Source organism: Leguminivora glycinivorella, chromosome 23, assembly GCF_023078275.1.
Source record: "Leguminivora glycinivorella isolate SPB_JAAS2020 chromosome 23, LegGlyc_1.1, whole genome shotgun sequence".
Classification (NCBI taxonomy): domain Eukaryota; kingdom Metazoa; phylum Arthropoda; class Insecta; order Lepidoptera; family Tortricidae; genus Leguminivora; species Leguminivora glycinivorella.
Window position 1 is genome coordinate 4951512 of NC_062993.1, and position 19428 is coordinate 4970939.

The 19428-nt window shown below is 39.3% G+C and overlaps 2 protein-coding genes across 2 annotated transcripts; both read left to right on the forward strand.

Annotated features, from left to right (window-relative positions):
* Nucleotides 1–592: 592 nt before the first annotated feature.
* LOC125238188 (WASH complex subunit 3-like) lies at nucleotides 593–1534 on the forward strand. The gene has a single exon (XM_048145461.1). It carries the CDS (start codon nucleotides 593–595, stop codon nucleotides 1532–1534), a length of 942 nt encoding a protein of 313 aa, XP_048001418.1.
* Nucleotides 1535–3246: 1712 nt separating this feature from the next.
* On the forward strand, nucleotides 3247–19130 carry LOC125238189 (facilitated trehalose transporter Tret1-like). The gene is made up of 9 exons (XM_048145463.1): nucleotides 3247–3310; nucleotides 3988–4050; nucleotides 4736–4891; nucleotides 5440–5638; nucleotides 13008–13174; nucleotides 14420–14829; nucleotides 15042–15153; nucleotides 15453–15638; nucleotides 19054–19130. Exons 1-9 carry the CDS (start codon nucleotides 3295–3297, stop codon nucleotides 19128–19130), a joined length of 1386 nt encoding a protein of 461 aa, XP_048001420.1. The 5' UTR covers nucleotides 3247–3294.
* The last annotated feature ends 298 nt before the right edge of the window (nucleotides 19131–19428 follow it).

Consider the following 19428-nt stretch of genomic DNA (forward strand, 5'->3'; position numbering starts at 1 on the left):
GTTGAAGCCCCGAAATCCGTAGATCTACAGACTTTTCCGTAGATCTGGCTACACTGCTTCTTACTAAACGCAAACATGACATTGACAATGTAGGCGTGTATTTTCCTAGTAAAACTGCTCATTCAGAAACAAAGAGCATTGAATCACTACGTTTTCAGAAATAAAAAACTGATAAATCATTAACTCTAACTTTTATGATATAGCCTAGTACTAGTACTAAATATGAATTGTGGGAGTAGAGTAGATGCCTAATCCTGATTAAGATCAATCTTGGTAAAAAAAAAAATGGGTATAAGTATTGCCAATAAGTATTAAGTAATCGATTATTACAATATTGTTGCCTCTTTCTAACGTATAGGTACAGTACGAGAAGGACTAATGGAGTACGTCGTTCTTCAAATAATGTTTTATTAGGCTAGCAGAGACAATAGACGCTAGAAGTTTGAATATTTAGACAAGAAACTGTCACTCATGTCACAAAAGATGTTCAAACCAATCTCAATTTGTATTTATAAAATCAATATTTAAATCATGCCGAACTGCCGCTAACCAAAACACCCCGCTTAATCTGAAGGTACCGTAAATGTTCAACATGTCGGATTGTTGCAAACGGCCCAAAAACCCATGCATGGTCTGCAGGCGCACCGTTACCGCAAAAACGGGCCTGCAGTGCCAAGGGTCTTGCAAATCCTGGATCCACTTCACATGCTGTAGCTATACTCCCGGAAAAATCAAAGATATCAAGGCCAAAATTATCAAAGTACGATGTCCATGCCCAGACTGCTCCACGCAAGGACCCAAAGAAATAGTCATGAAGGACTCGAGTTTCACATGCATTAACAAAACCTGTCCTATAAACAATCCACCGAAATGCGCTAAAGATCGCGACAACAACAATAAAATGGTCCAGCAGCCTTCGCCTTGTAAACTGAGCTGTAAGGAGTGGCCGGGTGTTCCGTGCAGTGGCAACTCCTGCCAGGCAAATACGCAAGAAGAATGCTGTCCTCCTGATCCGCGAGCGTGTCCTATCCCGACCCCACCGCCGGGCTGTCCTCCGCCGCCGCCGCCGCCGGCGCCTTGCATTCCGGCGCCAGTGCCTTGCCCGCGGCCGCAGCCTCCGCCGAAGCCTTGTTCGCCGTCGACGCCGCCGTGCCGTCCGCAGCACCACCGACCCTCGGAACAGTCGGACATGCCTCAGCACATGCAGACTCAACAATCACACACACCACCGCAATACTACCAACAGAACTCGCCTGGCCACACCTCGAACACGGGGTCTCCGGCTCGGCGCATGTCACCTTCGTCCACCCCAGTGATGCCTTCTATAAGTCTCGTCGAGAACATGTGCGAGACTGTTGGGCTTTTGAGTGACCAGCTCAATCAGTTGATGAGTAAGATGACAGACGTGTTGAACCCGAGTACGAACAGCAGAATGCCATCAGAGCCGGACCCGACCCCGTGTCGTTGCCCGAAAAATCCTGTACCCACCTGCAACATACCACAGCCGCCTGCGTGCAATTATAATAGGCGATAAATTATTAGGCTGGCATTATTTGTCAAATTTAAAGCCACGCATGGCATTTGACACTTTGCTTGGCCAAAAACTCCCCATTTACTTTAGTTAAGTACAGTCAGTTAAAGTGTCAGCAAAAAATCGACGACGTAATAATAACCTGGTGTTTGTACAATGGAATAAAAAATATACTCGTACCTTCCTAATGATTGTTTCTTTAAAAGAAAACAAAAATAGTATTACCTATTCAACACAGTACCTAATTAAATAAGTAAGGGTAAGGCCTGAGTGGCCTGAGTGCACGTTTATAACTCGACCACACATGCGCGTTTTGAGAGCGTAGGCGGAGCTGTAGCGGAGCGTAATGATAGCGGTGCGCCGGACGAACGCTGGCGTTGCGCGCGGATTGCGAGCGGAACGCGCGCGCATTCAGCTCCGCTAACACTACGCTATCAAAACGCTTTATTTTGGGCGAGCAGCGGAGCGGAGGCGGGGCGTGCGGCGCGCATGCCAAACAATTGAAGCTGATACAAGTGTCCTGTGTGCGTAGCCGAATGGCACAAACGCTCACGAAACGAAACGCCTGTAGGTATCTATCTCTGTCGCTCGTGCGTATTGGCGCGACAGAGCTAGACTACCTTTCGCGGCGTTTCGTTTTCGTTTCGCGTCGCAGAAATGCCATTCGGCTACGGCATCTGAGTCGACACTAATCTTGTCTAGTAACGAAGGATAACAATTAGCATTATAATAGAACATAACAAAATAGTTTTATGACTAGAACTAGTATATTCTTTATTGTAATTTTAATGCCGAACACAAGATGTGCACTTCGTTCAGTGCAAACAAAACAAATATTGCGGAAAATGTGGAAATTCTGGTACCATCGGAAGGTATATATGCAATTTTTAAATTATTGTGCACTTCAGAGGGGACTTTTTACCCGTGCTAGAAGTGACCAAAGTGACACTTTTCTCTTCTTGGCCATTATTTTTTACTATAACCTTCAACGCATTATTTTTGTAGGAATTGTACAAAATGACGTGAAAAGCAGTGTGTGTCGCGTGGTAGCAATAGATTTCAAAATTGAACCAAGAGAGTAGCGAGTGGTACGAAAAGTGGAATCTTGAGTGTTGCGAGGGTTTCAAGGCACGAAGGTTAACCAAACTATGCCACCTAGTGAAACACAACATTTTTCACCATGCCATAATACCTAATACTTACATACCTAATAATCCATACTAATATTATAAATGGGAAAGTGTGTGTGTCTATTTGTTTGTCCGTCTTTCACGGCAAAACGGAACGACGAATTGACGTGATTTTTTAAGTGGAGATAGTTGAAGGGATGGAGAGTGGCATTGGCTACTTTTTGTCACTTTCTAACCCCCCACTTTCCTAAAATGGGGGGTGGATGTTTGTATGGAGCATTGCGAAATTTTCGAATTTAACGCGAGCGAAGCCGCGGGCAAAAGGTAGTTATCTATAATCGTACATTCGTTGTTTGTGTCATTGTTTTTTGGTAATTTTCTTTTTGGTCATATAATTATAAAACTACTTAGGTAATTTTTTTGGGTCTATCATTATATAATCATCTATGGCTGCCATAACTGTCATAAATATGTCGGATTGAGTTCAAAACATGTTCAAAGGATTACGCTTGTCAAGGATTAAATTTAATATAAATTATATTCTATATCAATTCTATAATGATTATCAGACATGGTCACTAATTCTCTCATTGTTATGATTTCTCTAATTTATTAGAAAGTTAATAGAGGACAATGAAATGGATGTCAGGTAATATTAATAAGGAACGCTCCGGGTCTTCGGCCCAACGCGGAGCTCGGCCTTCGGCCTTCTGTGGGGGTTGTAGGGAAGGAGCTTAAATAGGACCCTATAAGTAGTAAAAATGGCTTTGAGAAGCGAAACGGCAGGTCGAAGGACGAAGGCCGCTGTAGGCCCGACGTGAGATTCTCAAGATACTTTTAGTATTGGGTCGCGTGTTCAAATTTGCGCGTGTGTCTGCCAGCGTGCCTCTCAGGGACGCTCCGCGGGACTTCGGCCCTACGCGGAGCTCGGCCTTCGTCCTTCGCTGGGTTTCCAAACCGAACGGTCCGACCGTCCTTTTGACCGTCCGGACCGACCTTTGACCGACCTCTGGCCTAGCGCGTAGTGACCCTGCCTGCTAAGCCGCGGTCCCGGGTTCGAATCCCGGTAAGAGCATTTATTTGTGTGATGTGCACAGATATTTGTTCCTGAGTCATGGATGTTTTCTATGTATATGAGTATGTATTATCTATATACGTAAGTATATCGTCGCCTAGCACCTATATATAGTACAAGCTTTGCTTACTTTGGGCCTAGGTTGATCTGTGTAAGGTGTCCCAAAGTCCCAAAAAAAAAATAACGCCGCGTCTGTAATGCCTAATTCATGATTTCATGATCCACCGTTTATATTATATACTTTTTTTCAGAATTATTTCAGCGAAAACAGCCAGAACTATACGTACTTAAACAACTCAGGATTGCGTTATGCTGTAAGTTAAAACTCAGTTATTTCGTAATATTCCTAATACCTAATACCTATAATACATAGGTATCTGTAATATTTTATGCTCTTTGGCTCAGAGAGAGCAGACATGCCGCCAGCAGACGTGTCGCAGCTGTTAGCTCATTGAGCATACAGTTGTCGTTGTGTGCGCGCAGAGATGCTGATGACGCCCGTTGGTTTATTCATTTCATTAGTAAGTTAGTATCATTGGTAACAACAGATATAGGAAGGAAGGAAGGACATCGGACATGCCCGCGGCGATTTTGAGGAGCACTAAGAATGGATTTTTGAAAATTCACCTCCTAAGGGGGTGAAATGGAGGTCCAAAGTTTGTATGGGAAAACAAGATTAGTTTTTAGTACGCGGGCGAAGCCGCAGGAAATAGCTAGTGAACTAATAAAAGAACTGCGAACTGCGACACGTCCGCCGGCGGTGTGTCCGCTCTCTAGTACCAGTAGTACCTATTATGAGATTTCAATCTGAAGTAGAATTTGAACCTTATTCTATAAATAAATTGGTAAGATTTTCGTTTGTTTCAAAAATCAATGTAACAATGGAAATTCTACTTTATTCAGTTCATGGAAGGTTCAAATTAGATTGCAACACTAATGTACATTGTAATCATGTAATGTATACATTGGGCCTAACGAGGTGTTTATTTACATTTACAGTAACTATTGGAAACCTTACGGTCGGATATACCACCGGTTGGGCGACTTCCATCATACCAAAGTTGAAGGATCCGTTGCAGACCTCACTGACGTACCTGATACTTGATAAAGATGGATATACTATGATTAGGGTTATGGTATTTGGAGCTATTCTTGGTAAGTTTCTTTCTAGAATTCCTACAGTTTTACTCCCTTACTCATAAACGTTCAAGCCGATAAAGTTCGTTTGTCCCTTTCCGACGTATTGGTGTGATAGAAAGGGACAAACGAACTTTATCGGCACTTTAGTGAACATTTATGAATAAGGGGGTTAGTTATCACTGTTATCAGCTACCCTTAAACGAGTTAAAAAAATGTAAGAATGCTTGTTCTGATTTATCACTCAATTTTACTTCACTAAAAGAGACTGATGTCTAATAGTCAAAAAATAGGTATTATAAGTAAAAGTAGCTCCGTGAATTTGAAAAAGTCTGTGGTATCATAATAGGTGGATCAAGCTGAAATCAAATTAACTCGCACAAGACCGTTTATCGTTTTTCATAATAAGAAACACCAGTGGTCCTAACTTTGATCCCTGAAGCACTCCAATAATTTTGTTATAATTGTGATAAAAGAAGAAATAAAGCTTGTTATTGCAACTTGTACGGGCGAAAGCTGGTGTTTAAATATATTTACATATAATGTAGGTCTTATTTCTCTTACAGGTTCCCTCATATCAGGCTTCACAGCTAACAGAGTCGGTCGCAAGCCTTGCTTGATCTTCACATCTAGCCTCAATATCCTTGGCTACTCCATCATGGCGAACGCTGTTGATGTGGCCACCATGAGTGTCGGCAGGTTCATCGCTGGCATGGCGGCTGGCTCCATCGCTGTGGTCAACGTTGTTTACCTTGGTGAGATTGCGTAAGTTAACATTAGCCTGTTAAAATGAGGCACAGATTATAAATCTCTAACGTGCTAACACCTTATCACAGTATAATAAAGAGTACTATCGTACAGTATGGCCACTCCCGCTCCCCGCTGAAAGCGCCGCCCACCTCGGTTACCTCACAGTTACCGCCTGTCAAAAACGCGAACAGTCGACCTGTCATATCTCACTCATACAAGTACGCGTTCACTTACACGAGCTTAGACTGTGTGCTAGGAACGCGCCTCTTTTGATCGCCAGTGTCCGAGATGTGGTCTTATAAAACAAAGTCCCCCGCCGCGTCTGTTTGTGTGTCGACGTGTGTGTTCGCGTTAAACTCAAAACTACTGAACGGATTTTTATGCGGTTTTCACTGATGAAAAGAATGATTCTTGAGGAAGGTTTATGTATATAATTTGTTGAGATTTTGCATAAATTTATTGAAATATTATCATATTTTCTAATAAGAGTCGACCGAAATCCCGCTGTCTGACAGCTTTGATCGAAAACGCTGCCCAGACTGTTTGAGCTATATCAAAACAATGTATGGCGAAATTATGTCTCTCTAATAGATCCACAAAAAATCCGAGATGGCATATTATTATATCTTTCACGGATAACTTACTATAACCATTTTTATGATATCCCTCGTGCGTAGCCGGGGCGGGCCGCTAGTAAATAATAAATATTATAGGTTATAGGACATTCTTACACAGTTTAACCGAGCCCCGCGGTAGACCAAGAATGAGCACACTTTATGAGACATGTATAGGTACATTACTTATACAAATGTGGCATTACATTACGAGTTACGAGACTTTTTATATACTAACCGACATCGTAAAAACACTTTAATCGGAGTTTAAATTGAAGAGGCAACAAAGAAACTATAGGTACAAGTGTAAATAATTAGTTTATTAATATTTGCCTTTTAATGTTAGCAAGGATTTCATAAGTTTGTATCTACATTTTCAAACACCAAATTAATACGAATGAGATATTAATATAACGTAACATATTACAATATCTTTGGAAACATAATACTTTGTAACAAAACACTGAATTTTGAGCAAGAAGCCTTGAGCCGAAAGGTCGAATTAGGAATGTTAGGATTCTGTATTTTCTGAACATTATGTTAAATAGTTTTTACAAAAAAACATTCATACATAAATTTGCGTCTGTATTCCCAAACGGGGTAGGAAGAGCACAGGAAACTGGTCAAGTTTCAGTGCTTGGCAATTAAGAGGTTGAAAGAAAACGAAATTGTGATATTGCACACCGTAATCCATAATGGAACCCATATCCGGGCGAGTCAGCTTATTGACCGACAATTTGGGCGTCTTTGGTGTTACTCAAAATGTCTGGAGTTACCCAGAAATGGAACTTCTAATAAACAAAGTAATAGTGTCTAATTAAAAAAAAAAAAAAACAAACAAAGTTTCACTTAATTGGGTAGGTAGCAGCAGCGGCTGATCCATACAAGCCGATTCCCACCGGCTTGCCTAAAATTGATTACTAGTAAAGTACCTAATGTTAAGGTAGGTTTCTTTTTGCTCAGTGTTGCCTAGAAGAAATTTTCACCAGCTGCCACTGGTAGGTAGGTACAGTCAACCAATTGGAACCCTAGGCCACTGTAGAACTATGTCATAGTGACGTTATAAATCAGAATGTAAGAAATCTCTTACTGCTTGTCATTTTGACATGGTTGTAGAGTGGCCTAGGGTTTCAATTGGTTGACTGTACGGTACGGACAGATTTGAGTCGGTCAAAATTTGATTCGCCCATCCCACAGTCTCTATACTATACGTTCACCCATGGCATAGAGGTATAAGGGAAGAGTTCTAACTCCATACATTAGTAAATGCGGATTATTTGTATAGGCATAGTTAAGTGACATCTAGTGTCAAATCACTCGTCAATCACGTGTCGAATAGCGTGAATTATCAGTACTACTACTCGATACTAGTGTCACAGTGTCTCGTCTGCCAAAAAAATAATATTAGAACAGCTTACAACTTATATTACCTACAAGCAGAAGGAATTGAAAACAGAATACTGATTAATACTATTGTAATTACTAACTTTATAAACATACTTATACATAATAAAAAACCCTTAACAATAAAAAACCTTAACAAACTACCTAAATTAGTCAAATAACCTACCCCGCATCGTTCCTGACGCAAAAGTGCCCATCACACTTGCCGCGTTTCCACGCTGAACCGCGATGGACAACCTCTGCGCCAAGAACGACCCGGAGCGGGGGTTGAGACCCCTCTCCTGCAGACGACGCCCCAGCTCCCAGAGGAAGGTTTTGTAATATTAGCTAAACATTTGTGAACATTAGACTCATCGTTCATCGCAACATCTATTGACAAGTAGCAGTACTGATAATTTACGCTAGTTGACGCGTGATTGACGCATGATTGTCGCTAGATGTCACTTAATTATGCCTATACAAATAACTTGCATTAACACTGATTTAAACTTTCACGATTATTACACATAATTATTTTTAAAATCGGGACTTAATCGCGTATAACTACATATTAAACTGACCACATGGAATCCTGTCATTAATAAGTGTAAGCCGAAAATAATATCGACAGTCGTTAAATCGAATATCGTCAGTGTTGTATGTCGACAGAGTAACATCCCTAGTGCGCAAACAGTTCAAGTTGATAATCAAAACCAAGTGCGGGTAGTTCGAAAAACTCGCGCGGCTGTCAGAAGGTGTTGATGTCATTTCAAGCCCGTCTTCTCCGAGACAAGGGGACAACACCGTCCTTGAAACGTTGGAGGTCAGTTTAATATTTAGTTATACGCGATTAAGTCCCGATTTTAAAAATAACTTGCATTTACTGATGTATGGAGTTACAACTCTTCCCTCACTCGTTCCTCTATGCCCATGGTAGGCATGCGCGGATCCAGGGGGGGGTCATGGGAGTCATGACCCCCCCCCCCCCCTGAGCCTAAGTTGGCCATACAAATAGACCACGTGACCCCTTCCTGGGGCCCCGGGTCTTTACCACGTGACCCCCCCCCCTGGGCACGAAGCTGGATCAGCGCTTGATGGTAGGTGAAAGTAAGGAAAGGAGGTAGTGAAATTTATTGATCCGTCACCAAACGTTTTAAAAAATAGAGTTGGAATATTTAACAAATATTTATAACCCACAGTCTGTGAGCCGAAAACAATGAGTTTCATTGTTCAGTGGGTACGAACAAAAACGCCCGGGTGGAATAAAAAGCGGAACGCACATTTTATATTAATTCGGCGTGACACTTGTTTTGGCAGACATTTTATCTTTTTTAGGGTTCCGTAGTCAAACTAGGAACCCTTATAGTTTCGCCATGTCTGTCTGTCCGTCCGTCCGTCCGTCCGTCCGTCCGTCCGTCCGTCCGCGGATAATCTCAGTAACCGTTAGCACTAGAAAGCTGAAATTTGGTACCAATATGTATATCAATCACGCCAACAAAGTGCAAAAATAAAAAATGGAAAAAAATGTTTTATTAGGGTACCCCCCCCCACATGTAAAGTGGGGGCTGATATCTTTTTTCATTCCAACCCCGACGTGTGATATATCGTTGGATAGGTATTTAAAAATGAATAAGGAAAATTGTTTTGAACTTGATAGGTTCAGTAGTTTTTGAGAAAAATACGGAAAACTACGGAACCCTACACTGAGCGTGGCCCGACACGCTCTTGGCCGGTTTTTATCTGAATATTTTGAATATGGCTAAACTAGTAAGAATTTCAACTCTACCCTTAGGTACCTACTATATTTTTAGATAAATGCGTAGATTCATTATCTTGGTATGAGTTGGCAGCGATTTTGCAAGTGTTAATAAACGTTATAATTCTGTGAAATTATGACGTTTAAAGTACTTAACTCTTCTGCTGCGGTAACATACTTGTCATCATAGGCATCATACTTAAAACAATCAATCAATCAATCAATCAATTTATTTTGCAATAATAAGGGTTTGATTACAGATATTATTCAAAGTACTCCTTAATTAGCCATTCTTCATAGCATGCAAAATATTCACAACTATTTACATATGTACAAATCTTAACTAAACCATGATATTTCTACCTTTCTAAATGAAACATACCTACTACCAACAATCATTACATTAATATTAAATGATTTTACATTAATTAGTTAAAAAATAAATAATACATTACATTAAATAAAAATTTAAAAAAGTCAAAATTACATTACATTAAATACAATTAATTCAAGTCGAAGATACGTTGCATTAAATTGATTATAGGTTAATTAATCAAAAAATCACTTAATTTATAAAATGAGCACTCTCTAAGCCACTGACGCAACGTTCTGTTAAACTGACAGTCGGGCACTTCTTTCACATATTGTGGTAAGTTATTGTATATATTTACACACATTACCGTACAATTCTTCTTAAATCTGCTTGTTTTTTGTTGTTTTTCCACCACAAGTCGGTCGGAATTTCTTGTATTCCGTGGGTATAAATCTCTAGCAGTTTTAAAGAGTGAACTGTGCTTTCTCACAAATTTAGAGACTTCTTCAATATATAAACATGTGAGAGGTAGTATACCCAGTTTAGAAAATAAGGGTTTACAGGAATCTAAGGGTTTAACTCCACATATAGCACGAACACATCTTTTTTGAGCAACAAACGCTCTCTGAATGTCACCACCATTTCCCCAAATAATCAAGCCATATCTTAATACAGATTCTACATATCCATAGTAGGCAGCCAAAACAGTGTTATGGTCTGATGTTTTTCTTAATCTATGAAGGACATACACAAATCTATTTATCTTATTACACACATCATTTATATGGTTATTCCAATTTAAATCACTGTCAACAAATATGCCTAAAAATTTTGTTATGTCATTTTCTTTTAATTTATGACCATTATAAACTATATCTAAATGCTGATTAATATTATTAAAATTAATGAAATTAGTTTTATCTAGATTTGTCTTTAGGTTATTACGCTCAAGCCAGTTTACGACAGTATTTACCGTCTCATTAACCTGCGATTCATGGTGGTTAATAGGGCTTGCAATATCGGACGATTTTCAATTCCGGAACTGGTTTTCGAGATTGGACTTCAATTCCGGAATTCCGGAACTAGTTCCGGAATTGGACAATTTTTTTTAGTTTTGTTTTCTGGTGGATTTCTGATGAAATAATACAATTTTAAATTGAAATTTATTATTAATCGACGTTTAAGACAATAACTCCGTACCTGAAAGGCATATAACACTGTAATTTTACAGTAGAGTCCATTTTGTGTCAAAACGGTCTTGCGAAGTATTTCGAACAACAGCAAACGATACAAACGAGGTTTTAGTGCCAGTTTGTCATAGTAGTTAACATTAAAGTAAATATATTTAGCATTATTATTTAATAGTATTTGACACATCATTCAGTAATAAAAAAAACTACATATTTTAGACAAGAACTAAATAAAACTTCCCCAAATACAGTGTTTTCCTTCTGAACTTATTTCATATTTGAGGATTTACAGCAATATGGACGAGGACAACATTATTGTTTTATCAATTAATCTAATAAAAACAAGGGTTTTAAATGCATATGCATCGATGTATGGGTGTGAAGCTTGGACACTGACACAGAAAGAAGAGAACAAGCTCTTAGTGGCGGAAAGGAAAATCTGGCGGAAGATTCTAGGGCCAATCAAAGAGGGAAATGGAACCTGGAGGCGCAGGAGAAATAGAGAGCTGGAAGAGCTAATGGCGGTGCCTAATATAATTGGCGAGATCAAAGCCACACGACTCCGCTGGCTTGGCCACCTGGAAAGGATGGGAGAGGATCGTGGTGTGAGAAGAGCATATGTGGGACGCCCGGGTGGAAAACGTCCGCGTGGGCGTCCCAGATATCGCTGGTGCGAGGAAGCCCTTAAAGACCTGGCCGCACTTGGTGTACCCAACTGGCGTGAAGTGGCGCAGGATAGGGCAGAGTGGCGATCTCTTGTGTCGGAGGCCAAGATCCTTTTTGGGTCGCTGAGCCAGTGACGTAAGTAAGTAAGTAAGTAAGTAAGTATGCATCGATTGTCCACCGAAAAATGAAAAAGTAATAATTTACAACAATGGCACAACGTCTTATTCATATAAATGTAATACTGTATCAGACTCGAGGCCCAAAAAGTCAGATTTCCTGATTTATACCTAGGTACATGTATGTACGCATTGAATTTTTGTAAAAAATAAAGCATACTTTTCATATCCACCATTTTCCATACGTTACAGTAAAGTCCACCAGTTTAGTAAAATATGCACACGTTTTTTTGAAAAGTGTATAAGTAACTACGACGTTACGCTTGTGAATGAATGTAATACCAAATACTACGATTTGCATCTGAATTTAAGTTCGCAAAACCAGAAAGTGACAATGGTTAGATCATATTAGCGGGTTAAAATATAAAATTACACTATCTCGCTCTAACTAGCCCCTTTGGCCATAAAATAGGGTACTATTTGAGTCCGAGCAGTGTCTAAATTATGAATTTACATATTTCTAATACATTCTGTGGTAATTTTTTAAAATAACCAGGCTGATATTACACGTTTTCATCTAAAAATACATATTTTTTCAATTCCGGAATTTTCCAGATTATGTGTTTCAATTCCGGAACTGTAATATCGGAAAAATTGACCGAAATTCCGGAATTTCGAGATTCCGGAATTCCGGAATGCAAGCCCTAGTGGTTAATGCCCATAGAAAAATCATTCGTAACAACAAAAACGCATATCTTTCATAATAGTTACCACAGAGATATAGGAAGGAAGAAGATCGGACATGTCGGCCGATTAATATTGAGTACGCCTGTCGCAAGTTCTTGAACTCACACACAGGTAAGTAGGTAGGTAGGTGGGTAGCTAGGTAGGTGGACGCTCCTATTGCGCAATACACGCGCATCATTTCTTTGTATGTTCTACATGCGACCGTGCCGTGTCATCACGCACGCACACAACGACAAGTGGTCAATGAGCTAACAAAGAACTGCGACATGTCGTGTGTGTGCGACGTGCACGTTCGCCGGCAGCTTGGCCGCTCCCTATTATTATTATGCTTGAGTGTCTGATATTTTTGCGATCTTCTTTTTGTGCGATGTTCCTAGCACATATTTTAAGCTCGTGTGAACGCGTACCATGCTTATACATATGAGTCGTATGAGAGAAATATTAATATAATTTTCAGCGGGGAGTGGGAGTGGCCATACTATACGAAAGTACTCTTTATTATACTGTGGTACTGTGTTATCCCATCGTCATAAAATGTCTTAAAATGGGTTTGGCCTGTAACATAATAAACAGTACAATATAAATCTTATATTTTCTAGTTCGCCAGAAATCCGTGGCGCCATACTAGCCATGGGCGGCATCATGCATGTATTCGGCAGCCTGCTAGTGTGCTCGCTGGGCCCGTATGTGTGCGTCGGCGTCGGCTGTGTGCATGTGTGTGTGCTGTGCTACGTGCCGGAGTCGCCGGTGTATCAAGTCATGAAAGGTATTATCTTAGATTAGTTTTTGGTCAAGTTCTTAAATTCGCCTAGTTGATAGAAAAGAATGAGACAAAATAAGAATAACAAGCTAATCATATGATTAAAGATGAGAACACTACAGACGACCGCAGAATGGGATGTATTTAAGAACTTAACAAGAAATAAAAGGGATGATTCCAATCAATACCACAGGTAAATTAATAACCACAAAATTAAGATTTTGAAAAACCCCCGACTGCAACATAGTGGACCGATTTTCATGAAACATGGCTAAGAACACTCCCGACTAACTCAGCTTTCAGACAAAAAAAAACTAAATCTAAATCGGCTCATCTATTCGGCAGCTACGATGCCACAGACAGACACACACACAGACAGACAGACAAACAGACAGACAGACAGACAGACAAACACGTCAAACTTATAACACCCCTTCGTTTTTGTGTCGGGGGTTAAAAATAGCTAGTCTAATGCTAATCTTTAGTGGCTCACTGACCTAGAAAGCATCTTAGTCACTGACAGCAGACAACCCACTCTTTCCAATTCTGCGCTACTTTTAACCAGTTTGGTACTTAAGACGCTTCGGCTGTGAAATAAGTTTCCTGTCGAGATTTACCCGAGGGTCTACACTCTACAGTATGAGGTTCTTAGAAAGAATTGTAACTTCGAACGTTGGAGGTGTAAATCTAAATAGGTAATAGTTATTTGTTATACAAGGGGGCAAAGTTGTATTTTAACGCCGAGTGTGGAATTGAAAAACAAGCAAGTGAAAGGATTCTATAGTTGAACCACGAGCGTAGCGAGTGGTTCGAGAATAGAATCCTGAACTTGCGAGTTTTTTAGCACACGAGAAGTAAAATACATTTGCACCCGAGTGTAACACAAAACTTTTCCCCTCACTATAGCGAGGAAACTACAACGCATAAAAATTCGTTTATCACTGCTTCCAGTAGTTCCACAGGTGGTAAATCATCTTAATTACTAGATTCACCTACTTTTATATTGATTTAAACTAACACGATCCCCTACTTTTATCAATTTTAAAGCAGTTAATTTGACTTTATTCAAGGTCAAATTACTTTACCCACTAGTGGATAAAATGCGTTTTTACCCGCTGGTATTAAAGGACAAAACACGTGTTTCCGAGCTAGTGAGGGGAAAAATTCTTTTCATGATAAATAACAAGAATAAAACTACATAGATACCTACCACAAACAAAACTAAAATATTTATTAAAGAATTCTTTCCAGGTAAACATAACGAAGCTCGACTAACTCTACACGATCTAGGGAAAACTGGAAACATCGATGAAGAATTAAATCTCATTTGCAAACTTTCCGAAGAAGCCCTTATACCAAAAACAAGGGACGACCGCGGACTAGTAAAGCGACTGTTGTTAAAACTTGAAAGAAAGAATATTCGCGGTTTTTTCATAACTACAGTTCTTCTTTGTCTACAAGCTGGTGGTGGGAGGGTAGCAGTGGTTTATTTTGCCACGCATATTTTTAAGAGTTCATGGTCTTCTGTGGATCCTGACGTGGGGAATGTTGTTCTTGGATTAACGGAACTGTGTGGGGTCATTATGACCCCTATGCTGGTTGAGAGGTGTGGCCGACGGATCATGTTGATGTTGTCACTTGGTTTCTGCTGTTTGATTACGGTGAGTAGTAGTCAGGCCAAGATCAGTTAGGCAACGGTTCTTATAGCATCGCAAGGGTTTTAAGTAAACGTCATAATTTCTTCGATGTTTGACGTTTATAATATTTGTGCCGGTGTTGTTGTCAAAATTGATGCCTACTTGGTACTTGGAATAACTCTATTTCTATTGGACTAGAAGAATTTTAAACTAAATCAATTATAATTTTCTTTCAGACTGTCTTGGGTACATATTTTTACCTCGAAGTGAACAATTTCATGATAATAAAGTCAATAAAATGGCTGCCTATTTTTTTGCTGATGTTATTTTTGTTCTCGTATAACTTTGGTAAGTTTTCTTAAGCAATAATTATTAAATAAGAGACTTGCTTTCTTTGTAGTTATATAATAGTTATATTAGTTATATCAAGAAAATGTTGCACCGCTTTTAAATTATCCGCTTTGGTTTACTGATAGTTTTTTGGGAAAACCCTGTAGTATTATTATGTTTCCTTTTAAAGTTTATTATTTATATTTCCTTTAATCTTATTAAAAACTGAAGCACCATCACACCACACATGTTTCCTAAATTTTTCAAGTAGATGAAATTTCTCAATAAGCTCTCAGATTTCAAAATGTCTCTTCCAGGTATAGGCATCGTACCAAACATCTTGAGCAGTGAGATGTTCAGCGCTCCCTTCAGAAGTACCTGTTGCTCAATATCTATGAGCCTCGCGTGGATTGTACTCTTATACAGCTGCAATATCGAATCCATTATCACTGCTATCTTTACCGACGGCCTCTTCTTCATATGTGCTGGTGCCAACGCCATGGGTCTCTTATTTGTGATATTTGTCGTACCAGAAACTACGGGAAGGAATTTGAAAGAAATTGGGAATTTGCTTCAACGTCATAATCTTTATTGAATTACCTTAAAGTAAGTGTTTCATTAAATTTATAATAGCAAACTTGTTGATTCCTTTAAATAAAATAGCCAAATGAAGATTTACCTACGCGAAACTTAAATTCTAAAGGTATATAAAAGCACAGTGAGACTTTACTTTAATGAGAATGTATTCCTTTTTATATAATATAATCATTTAATTCAAAACCTTTAAATAGGTTCACATAATTTATTTACGAAACACAACCACACTATCGCTTAGCCAGCATTTCTTCTATTTCACTAAGACTCTTACCCTTAGTCTCAGGCACAAACTTAATTGTGAAAATACATCCAATGATATTAAGACAAGCAAAAATGATAAACAAGATATAGGTACCAATAAGCATGATGATGTATCCGAAGCTGAGACTGGAAAGGAAAGCGGCGACCCAGCTGATACTCATGGCAATGGAAGAGCCGGTACTGCGGACATTGGGGCTGAACATTTCTCCCACTAGAACGTTGGGGATAATGCCAAGTCCTGAAACAAAGACATCGAATGAACTATTGTTTAAATAATATCAGAACTTAAAGTTTATTACCATAAAACTCAGAGTAAAAGTCAGATATATAAGATTCAATTAGAAATAAACTTAAAATAATATTTACCAGCATTGTAACAGATCAAAAATGAGATCAAAGTAGCCAATGGTACCCATCTAATTGAGTATAGTATTGGATGCTGTATTAACTCCAAATAGAAGTGAGCTCCCAGTAATGCCTACAGAAATGCAAAATTGATTAAATACTCATGTAAAGTTCATCCGTTTATCTTGTTTTGTATGTAAAGCAACTCTAACAAGGAGATTGTATGAAATCGTGTGATGCAAAAGGAAGCAAGATGAATGTAGAGGGATGTTCTTGAAAGCAAAATGAAGGAAGAGGTGAAAAGGCTATAGTTTAGATGCAATAAAATGATTCGGGCGATGACAAAAGTGCGTAAGAGAAATATAATGTTACGGTAAATTCAAGTTTAGATCTAATAATAACTAAATATTTAGAAGTATGTCAAAGGGATGATCGAACTCACCGTCCACAAAGCACAAGCAGCCGTAGAAAATATCAATAATGATTTTCTTCCATATCTCTCAACTAATAACGGTGCCAAAAGTATACCAAAAACTTGCGTCACTCCCAATATTATAGTTGCAACATCTGCGTCAACTGAAGATGCTGCTTGTCGGAATATTGTTGTAGCGAAAGACAGTATACATGCAATTCCTGAGCCTTCCTGAATTGTTAACAATGTAGCTGTAATCAGCATAGCTCTTCTATTTCGTCTTCTTCTTAATAAATCCAGCAACTTGCAGTTTGATAACATGCTTTTAGAATTTACTTGTGTATATTTTATGTTTATATGGTTTACATTTTCAATCATTGTTTTAAGTTCTTTTTCAACATCTTTACTTCGTCCGAGAAAGTGTAAAGTACTTCTTGCAGCCTCTTCATTACCTGAAACATAATTTTTAAGAAAAAAAACCGTCGCCTTTCGGGTTCTGGTGAAAGCTACTTGCAAATGTTGGATTATGTAGAAATGTGTAAGTATTTTTTTAAACTGCTTTTAATGCTTTAATTATTAGATGGAAACACAAATGAATATACGTATAACGTTAAGGTTTGAGGAGTTTCCTCAATTCCTCATGAATCCGATTATATTATAAGAAATCGAAGCTTGACAAACTTTGACTTGAAAACTTAATATGCTTAACAAACATAACTAAATAAATGCCACTGTTCTGAACTTAAATGCATGCTTTTCTTACTCGTACAAAAATACCAAAGTCACTATGAGTGTGCCGTTCAGATTTGAGGAGTACGGTTCTGGCTATCATCAGCAGTTCCACTGCACCAAATGTCACTGTTCTGGACGTAAGTGCATGCTGTTCTTATAAAAATACCAAAGTCACTATAAGCGTGCCGTTCAGATTTGAGGAGTTCGGTTCTGACCATCATCAGCAGTTCCACTGTACCAAATATCACTGTTCTAGACGTAAGCGCATGCTGTTCTTATAAAAATGGCAAAGTCACTATAAGCGTGCCGTTCAGATTTGAGGAGTTTGGTTCTGGCCATCATCAGCAGTTCCACTGCACCAAATGTCACTGTTCTGGATGAAACTGCATGCTGTTCTTATAAAAATACCAAAGTCACTATAAGCGTGCCGTTCAGATTTGAGGAGTTCGGTTCTGACCATCATCAGCAATTCCACTGCATCAAATGTCACTGTTCCGGACGAAAGTGCATGCTGTTCTTATAAAAATACTAAAGTCACTATAAGCGTGCCGTTCAGATTTGAAGAGTTCCGTTCTGGCCATCATCAGCAGTTCCACTGCACCAAATGTCACTGTTCCGTACCTAAATGCATGCTGTTCCTTTAAAAACACAAAAATCACCATATGTATGCCTTTCAGATTCGAAGAGTTCCCTCGATTTCTCCAGGATCCCATCATCAGAACTGGGTTCTGAGAAAAATGGGACCAATCTGTATGCATATACATTCAATCAAAAAAAAATTTTCAAAATCGGTCCAGTAACGACGGAGATATCGAGGAACAAACATTAAAAAAAAACATACAGACGACTTGATAACCGTCCTTCTTGAGAGATATGAGGCGACGGTTAAAAATCAGTCGATAGTATTTTTTTTGTAAAATATTAAGCCCTTGTATTAAACAAATATACCATCAATTTTTCCTTGAGACTCAAATTTGGTCTAAATCAGCACTAATTAGTGTGAAAAGTAAGTGTTGTGTGACTACTTGCGTCTAAACCACAGATTTCCCGGCCTTTCGATCCCTTGTGGTTTCTAAAGCGTCATTAACCTTGATAAAATGAAGCGCTGGTGGTCTAGCGGTAAGAGCTTGCGACTACCGATCCGGAGGTCGCGAGTTGGAACCCCGGCTCGTACCAATGAGTTTTTCGGGACTTATTGTGCGAAATGTCATTTGATATTTTGCCAGTCGCTTTTCGGTGAAGGAAACATCGTGAGGAAACCGGACTAATTCCAATAAGGCCTTCGGGTTGGAAGGTCAGATGGCAATCGCTTTCGTAAAACTGCCTACGCCAAATCTTGGAACTGGTCGTCTAATTGGACCCCAGGCTCCCACGAGCCGTGGCAAATGCCCGGATAACGCAAGGAGGATGATGACTAACCTTGATAAAAAACCATTTGCTAACCTGGTCCCACCAAAAATGTGACAGCGGTCTCTCTTCCATCTCCTTTCCATCGGAGCTTATGTTCACAAGCTTTACCAGAAAAATGGTATTGAAAATAAATGTTTTACCTTTAATTACATGATACACAGGTGTCTCGACGATCAAAAACAAGGCCCCTATATGTGTTACTCCCAAAGCTATTGCAGTATATTCCACCACTGCGTAAGACACGTATGGACCCAATGAGAATACGAGCAAACCGCCAATGGTGTGAAGCACCCCGGTTACTGTTAGCATGATTCCTCTCAGGTCTGATGTTCTGAAAGTATGACAAATTATTTATTTAAACTTTTTTCTTCAACCTAGCGTTTTCCCAGCCTAGCGCCAGGGTCCGCTTTCCTGCTCAATCTTTTCCACTTTGCCCGGTCTTCGGCATCCTGCGGCGTGATATTGTTCTCTTGCATGTCCGCCGTCCGACCAGCGCTTCTTATTTAAACTTTATTGCACAAAAGAAATCTTATAGT